Source organism: Coptis chinensis, chromosome 7, assembly GCF_015680905.1.
Source record: "Coptis chinensis isolate HL-2020 chromosome 7, ASM1568090v1, whole genome shotgun sequence".
Classification (NCBI taxonomy): Eukaryota; Viridiplantae; Streptophyta; class Magnoliopsida; order Ranunculales; family Ranunculaceae; genus Coptis; species Coptis chinensis.
Window position 1 is genome coordinate 32,607,056 of NC_141462.1, and position 7,618 is coordinate 32,614,673.

Consider the following 7,618-nt stretch of genomic DNA (forward strand, 5'->3'; position numbering starts at 1 on the left):
GTCCGCTCCTCCGAGACCCCTCCCTCAAGGATATTGGCCAATATCGCGGACCTCTATACCTTCTGCCCCCGCCCAAAGAAAGGAAACCCAAACCATCTCCCCCCAAACGATGGAAAGTAAAGGCCCCAGCCCACCGGTCTCTCGGGTATACCACGAAAATCTCCCATAGCCAAGCTCTCGCTCGGAAGGCTGCCGCTGCTAAGACTCGTAAGCCCTCCGTTAGCTCTTCCTCCATCCCCCCTGACACAATCCCCAAGTCTTATTCTTCCATAGCTGACTAGGGAGACGATTTTGCCCCCCCCCTGCAAGTACTTTCGACAATATGGATGTCTCCAAACTCAAGCTTTGGGAAAGTGACTCTGATGGTAAGGCGCTTAATAACACAGTGGCTAAGGTCCCTCCTGCCAAGAAGGCCAAGACCACTGCCCCTAGTGCCCCTGCTCCTACCTCCCGCCCAGCATCACCGCGCCCATCCTCCCGTCGTATCAGCAAAGAGGCAGTCCCCATTGGTCCCCTACCCACCGAGCCTGGAGAAATCTGGCATCCTCAGTTCAAGGCCAAAGACCGCGACATCACCACTCGCGACTCCGCACTGGATAATCCAGTGGTGGTGGCGTCCCTCTTCTTTAGTTCTTATCTCCCTAGGGATCAAGTCTATGGGGATTTTGGCTCCTTCGCCTCCCACCGGGCTGCGATCTACACTGGCTGGGAAAGGGTAGGTTCCCCATCCTTTTCCTTTCTTCTTTGCTGCTTACTTTTTTCTAACTTTTCCTTGATCTTCAGCTAAGCCTAGACGTGGGTTACGTGATTCGCGGCCTGACCAACACCCTGGATGCGTTTGAATCCATGAAGGCTGAGATCCACGGGCTGGCGGGTGGAAAGCGAAATACGCTCAACTAGAGAAGGAAAGAGATGACACCCGTCTCATGGCCCTCAATCATCACAAGGAGCTCCAGCGCGCAGAGCAAGCCCATAAGGACTATGTCGCCGATGTCACTTCCCAACTGGAGAGTCAGCGGGAGGCCGATAGGGCTGCCGCTCAGGCCAACCTGGAGTGGTCTCAGAAAGATGCCGCTGAACACTTCAAGGCCCTGGCCGCCAAGAAGATAGCCCAAAGACTAAACCAACAGCTGGAAGCTCTAATTGCCACTGGACGTCTTCTCCCTAAACAGTCTCCTGCGTTGGCTCCCACCGACTCCTCGGCCATCTACCCTGCTCTTGAGACAGAAGCCGCTGCTACTCCTGGGGTGTCAGCATCTCCCATTGATGTGGACGAATCCACCAAAGCGGTGGAGGAGGGTGGCCTACCAGCGGACGCATCGGGCGATTCGAAATGAAGCATACATGGATTCTTCCCTGTCTGTTAGCTTAGCATGTTGCACAGTTTAAATCTGATCTTAGACGATCTGACTTTTTGATATAACCCCTGGGTATGGATTTCTGGGTAGTCCGAGCAGACCACGGTGGGCCTCAGTTTCTTGTTCAACAATCGTTCGGTGGAAAATCATTGCAATTAATGTATTCATCTTTTGTAATGTGTTGCCATCTCTCTTTATTTATTTATTTCCTTGTTCCACACTGGCAATTGCATATGACATACGCCTCCCACCGTTGTTTTCGTAGAAGGATTGGGGACGTTCGGTTTGCCCCTAAGTTAATTTAGTAGTGTTGGGGGCCGCTGAGTATGCCCGGGCCACTTTCAGTGTGCCCCCCAGTTGACTGTGGAGATGTTGAGGGCCGCTGAGTATGCCCGAGCCACTCAGATGCCCCCAAGTTAGCCATGGAGATGTTGAGGGCTGCTGAGTATGCCCGGGCCACTCAGCGTGCCCCCAAGTTGACTAAGGAGATGTTGAGGGCCGCCTAGTATGTCAGGCCACTCATTGATCCCCCAAGTTGACCGTGGAGATGTTAAGGGCCGCTGAGTATGCCCGGGCCACTCAGCGTGCCCCCAAGTTGACCGTGGAGATGTTGAGGACCGTTGAGTATGCCCGGGCCACTCAGCGCGCCCCCAAGTTGACCGCGGAGATGTTGAGTGCTGATGAGTATGCCCGGGCCCTTCAGCTTGCCCCCAAGTTGGCCATGGAGATGTTGAGGGCTGCTGAGTATGCCCGGGCCACTTAGCGTGCCCCCAAGTTGACTAAGGAGATGTTGAGGGCCACTGAGTATGCCCGGGCCACTCAGCGCGCCCCCGAAGTTGACCGTGGAGATGTTGGGCGCCGCTGAGTATGCCCGAGCCACTCATCTTGCCCCCAAGTTGGCCATGGAGATATTGAGGGCCGCTGGGTATGCCTGGGCCACCCAGCTTGCCCCCAAGTTGACTAAGGAGTTGATACTGAGTTTGGAACCCACTGTCCGCTGCCCCTAACCTAATCCACACATGAACAGATGCACACTTATTAGATGGAGGAAATTTGCTATTGCTTTCATTAACATAGTAGCTAACTTAAAATACCGTTACAAGGCTTGAATGAAGCAAATACAATTTTCTTTACTTAAAAGCACTAATGACAAAGTTACTCATGGAATTCCTTCAACATCCTGATGTTCCATGGCCGCTTGAGGCTCTCCCCTTGGGGCGTTTGCAACCTATAGGTCCCGGACATCCCAGCCTCCACCACAGTGTATGGTCCCTCCCAGTTGGGTCCCAACTTCTTGTCTGTCTCTTCCTTGGTGGTTGGAGTCACCCTCCGTAGCACCCGATCGCCAACATTAAACTTCCACGGCTTCACCCGCTTGTTATACTGTCTCTACAACCTCGGTGGTATTCTTCCAGTCTGATGCGCGCGGCGTCTCTCTTTTCCTCTATAAGGTTCAGTTCCCTTGCCAATATTTTCCCATTAACCCCTGCTTCCACAGCCTTGATTCTAGTTGTTGGAGACATCAATTCCACAGGGATCACTACCTCTACCCCATAGGCCATCACGAACGAGGATTCTCCTGCAGATGTCCACGGTGTTGTGTAGTACGCCCACAATACATGGTATAGCTCATCTGCCCAACATCCCTTGCGTTTCTCCAGCTTTTTCTTCAGATTATCCATGCTCACTTTGTTTGAAGACTCTGCCTGTCCATTCCCCTATGGATTGTAAGGGGCTGAAAAACCTTGTTTCACTTTGAAGGCTTGGATGAAGGCTCCCACCTTTCCCCCCGTGAACTGAGTACCGTTGTCTGCGATGATGGTATACGGCAGCCCGAATCGGCATATTATGTTCTCCCATAGGAACTTTCTCACCTGCTCCTCCTTTACCTGCTGTAGAGCCACACCCTAAACCCATTTCCTAAAATAATCCGTCACGGCTAGCATAAACCTTCCTTTTGCCACTGGCCATAGGCAGAGGTCCGACAACATCCAACGCTCACATAGCGAATGGCCATGGGCTAAAGACCTTGTGCAATGGCTCTGTGGGCACGTGTATCAGTGGTGCAAAAGTCTGGCATTTCCTGGACCTCTTGGCATACTCAGTCACATCTTTCTTCATGTGGGGCCAGAGGTACCCCTGTGATAGTAACCGGTGGGCAGTCGTCCTACCCACCGAGTAGCTTCCACAGTCTCCTTCGTGAACTTCTCCTAACACCTTTTGCGCCTTCTGCTGTCCCAGGCATTTCAAGAGTTGTCCGCTGAAGCTCCGCCGATACAACTCCCCATCTGTCAGAACGTATTTCAGTGACCTCTGCTCCATCCTCCTCCTTTAACCCTTGTCCTCTATCTCTATTCCCAATAGGTAACTCTTGATGGGTTCCATCCATCCGTGCTCTTGCTCAGTAGTTAGGCACACCCCTCGTCCTCCGCGGTGCTTGGTTTGCTCAGCACCCTGACTTCAATAGATCTACCTTCTGTTCCAGGGAGCACCGCAGCAACATACGGCAAGGCGTCGGCGTGTCTATTCTCCCCCCTACCTAGGTGAGCAAAACTAACTTTCTCGAATTCTCCAGCTTTCCTCCGCAATACCTCTAGGTACCTTGCCATTCTAGGGCACCGCACCGCAAATCCTACATTGACTTGACATATTACCAAATTCGAATCAGAATATATTGTTAGTTCATGCACACCCAAGTCCTTGGCGAAATCCATCCCCGTTATCACTGCCTCATATTCAGATTCGTTGTTCGAAGCCGCAAAACCCAGCTTCATTGACAACTCTAGGCGAGTATTCTCTGGGGTGACCAGCACCACCCCGATGTCGTTACCCGTGTCGGTAGCGGACCCATCTGCGAAGACTCTCTATCCATTCCGCACGTCCCAAGGGTCTAGGGGGTCGTGGCTTTGGTCCACCTCTGGTTCCATGATCATCTCCTCCCCCCAGGTGGGGTCCTCGGTCGGAAACTCTGTCAGAAACTCCGCCATTGCATATGCCTTCTCCGCGGTCCTGGCCTGGTACTCAATGTCATACAAACTGAGCAACACAGCCCATTTCAACATTCTCCTTGATTTCTCGCCTTCCTTGCTTGAGTGGCGCAGAGAAGACAAGAGCCAAGGCATACTTTTCAATCCTACTGTACCTTGTTTCAGTGTCCAACATTATTTTGCTTTGGAAGTACACCGGTCTCTCTGCCTTACCCACCATCCTTATCAACACTGAACTAATCGCAGCTCGACACCTTGATGCCGCTGATGGGGGGTGCCTTGCCCAAATATTCTTTCAATTCCTAAAAAGCCCTTTCACATGCCTCTATCCACTGGAAGGATATGAACCTTATTGAGGACTTGGATATGAACCTATTGAGTGCTGCGACTCTACCAGCCAACCTCTGAACCTCCTTCATGTTCTGCGGAGATGGCATTTCCAACAAGGCTCTGATCTGGTCCGAGTTCACCTCTATGCCGCGGTATGTGACTATATACCCCAGGAACTTTTCGGATGTCACCCCAAATGTACACTTCTCTAGATTCAACATCAACTTGTGTCTCCACAATATAGAGAATGTCTCTTTCAGACCCTCCAAATGTTTCTCTTTAGTCATACTCTTTTCTACCATGTCATCTATATAGATCTCCATCCTCTTTCTGATTTTAGTCTCGAACATCTTCTCCCCCACTCGCTAAAAAGTTGCCCACACGCATTCTTTAGACCAAAAGGCATTCTGGTGTAGCTGTACGTTCCTCCTTCCACTATGAACGTTGTCTTTTCTTGGTCCGGGCCATACATCACCACCTGATTGTAGCCCATGGACGCGTCCATAAATGAGAAGAATTTATACTCCGCGGTCTGTCCACCAACTCATCTATCCGCAACATCGGGTAGCAATCCTTCGGACATTCCTTGTTGACGTCTGTGAAATCCATGCACATTCTCACTTTCCCATTCTTTTTTGGTACCGCTACCACATTCGACAACCATTCAGTAAACTTGCATTCGCGGATGATTCCAGCATCTTTTTACTTCTTCACCTCCTCTCGAATTCCTTGTGCATACTGAGGCTTCATACTCCTCATTCTCTACTGGACCGGGGCGCCTTCCCGCATATGCAATATGTGGCAAGCGAACTCTGGATCCAACCCCGCCAAATCCTCGATCGTCTATGCAAATACATCGCTGTTCTTAGTTAGCAAGGCAATCAATTTCCTTTTCCAATCCTCTGACAAACTTGTTCCTACGTTTACAAACTTCTCCTCCTTCGCTACACCGATGTTAACGACCTCAATCTCGTCCATTGTCTTGCCCCCGACGAGCGGCCTCGTCTCTCCGGCCGCAATCTGTAATTGCTATGCTAGCTTGTCCCCTGCCTCCGGCGCCTCTTTACTAGGTCTTGCCAATAACCCTCTCGTCACCGGTGGATGTTACGTGCGCGACACTGACGCTTCTTTTATTCGTACATCCCTCCATTCGTCGGGAAACGGATCACTTGGTAATAAGTAGATGGGACTGCCTTCATCTCATGAATCTATTTTCTTCCCAGGATCGCGTTGTATTGCGAGTTAGTATCCACTACCAGGAATCGGGTGAAATTGGTTACCGGCCCTGTGGTCACCGACAGTACTAGTTCCCCTAATGGCTCAGTTATGCTTCCGTTGAACCCGAACAAGTTGGTCTGAGGGGGCTTCATCTGCTTCCTTTCTATGCCCATTTCTTCCATCGCGCTCTGAAATAGCAAATCCATTAAACTCCCACAATCTATCATCACCCTTTTCACCATGTAATTCCCCATCATTATGGTAATCACCAGCGCATCCTCATGAGGCAAGCTCACCGACTCTAGATCCTTTAGAGTGAATTCTATCCTGTCATTCCCTTTGCTACCTCCTGGAACTGGCCGCAGACTGCTCACAACTTCATTTATCTGCTGCAGACTGGCTGTCCTCCTCACCTTATCTCGGTGGGCACTCCTTCCCAGCATTTCACTACTGAAAAATAACATTTATCGTGCCCAGGATTCATGCCGTAGCAGGAGCCCTTTCGATCAGCTGCACTTCCTTGACATGCTCCTTCAGTTGTCCCCTCCTAACCATTCTCTCTACTAACCATTGTAGAGCAAAGCACTCATTGGTTGCATGATTTCTGACCTGATGGTACGCACAAAATGGCTTTCCCTCTATCTCCTTAAGTGAGCTTCGCAGTTTTTCGTAGTGCCGCTGTCCCTTGATCAGTGGCAGGATTTCCTCCAACGGCTTGTTCAGTGGTGTTAGGTCTATTTCGCGGTAAGGCTTTCTTTCCCTGTACTCCCTTCGGGCTTGGTCTCTGCCTCTCTCCGCTCTCTGTGTATCCCCTCTGTAATTTCCTCCATCTCTTGTTGCGGCTCTTTCCCTGTCTCTCCTGTCCTCCGCTCCCACGGCGTGCACTGACTTGTCGGACTTCCTATGTTCCTTACTAGTTCTCCGCAAAATGTCCTCATATCTGATGGATTTCTCTACCTTCAGGTACAAAGCATGCAAGGTGGTAACTTTGATCTTAGATATTAATTTATGCACCTGGGTTCCCTGCTTCAATCCATGCTGGAATGCTATGACCATGGTGCGCTCATCCAAATTTTCCACCCTCAGCATCTCTTCCTTAAATCTGCACAAGAAGTCTCTGAGTGTCTCGGTAGACTTTTGCTTGACATTAAAGAGATCTGCTACATCAACTACCCTCTTCTTCTGATGGATGAAGTGGTTCACAAAAGCTTGTTCCAATTCCTCGAACCTTTGTATACTCCGTGACGCCAACCGATAATACCAATCGGATGCTCCCTCTTCTAGACTGGCAGGAAACATCATGCAACGGAGTCCGTTATACTTCGCCTCTTGCCACAATGGCATCTGCTGCTTGAAGTGATGCAATTGGTCAGCCAGATCTCCTTTTCTATCGTACCTTTCAAACTGCGGCTGCGTGAACCTCTTGGGTACCTCAGAATTCCAGACCGAGGCAGCAAGTGGATTCTGGTTTAGGCTGTCCACCACCTTCTTGGCTGCTCCGTGTTTCTCCTTTCCCCCCGCGCGGTTAGCCTCTTTGTCTCTTTCAATCATCGCCTGCACCATTTCCATGGTAATGCCTCCTGCCTGGTTCGCCACGGTTGCCTGAGGAAGTTCCTTGCTTTGCACTTCCATTTCACTACCCGCAGGTACGGTTGTTTCCGCTCCCCCCTGAGTGTTTTCTCTTTCTCTCCTCAACTCATCATTCTCTTCCCTAAGTCGACCTAC

The 7,618-nt window shown here is 50.7% G+C and overlaps 2 protein-coding genes across 2 annotated transcripts; both read right to left on the minus strand.

Annotated features, from left to right (window-relative positions):
• Window positions 1-2,725: 2,725 nt before the first annotated feature.
• On the minus strand, window positions 2,726-3,275 carry LOC147487165 (uncharacterized). Its single transcript, XM_086573959.1, has 2 exons — window positions 3,186-3,275; window positions 2,726-3,076 (listed from the first exon to the last, which is right to left on the minus strand). Exons 1-2 carry the CDS (start codon window positions 3,273-3,275, stop codon window positions 2,726-2,728), a joined length of 441 nt encoding a protein of 146 aa, XP_086430085.1.
• Window positions 3,276-4,222: 947 nt separating this feature from the next.
• LOC147487166 (uncharacterized) lies at window positions 4,223-6,357 on the minus strand. Its single transcript, XM_086573961.1, has 2 exons — window positions 5,956-6,357; window positions 4,223-4,372 (listed from the first exon to the last, which is right to left on the minus strand). The coding sequence occupies exons 1-2, from the start codon at window positions 6,355-6,357 to the stop codon at window positions 4,223-4,225; spliced, it is 552 nt and encodes a 183-aa protein (XP_086430087.1).
• Window positions 6,358-7,618: the final 1,261 nt, after the last annotated feature.

Coding starts and splice junctions, on each gene's coding strand:
- LOC147487165 (XM_086573959.1), bottom strand. CDS start 3,275: ATGGGTTTAGGGTGTGGCTCTACAGCAGGTAAAGGAGGAGCAGGTGAG. Junction 3,077..3,185: donor ATATGCCGATTCGGGCTGCC/GTATACCATCAT, acceptor TACAATCCATAG/GGGAATGGACAGGCAGAGTC.
- LOC147487166 (XM_086573961.1), bottom strand. CDS start 6,357: ATGTTATTTTTCAGTAGTGAAATGCTGGGAAGGAGTGCCCACCGAGAT. Junction 4,373..5,955: donor TGTCGGTGACCACAGGGCCG/GTAACCAATTTC, acceptor ATTGAGTACCAG/GCCAGGACCGCGGAGAAGGC.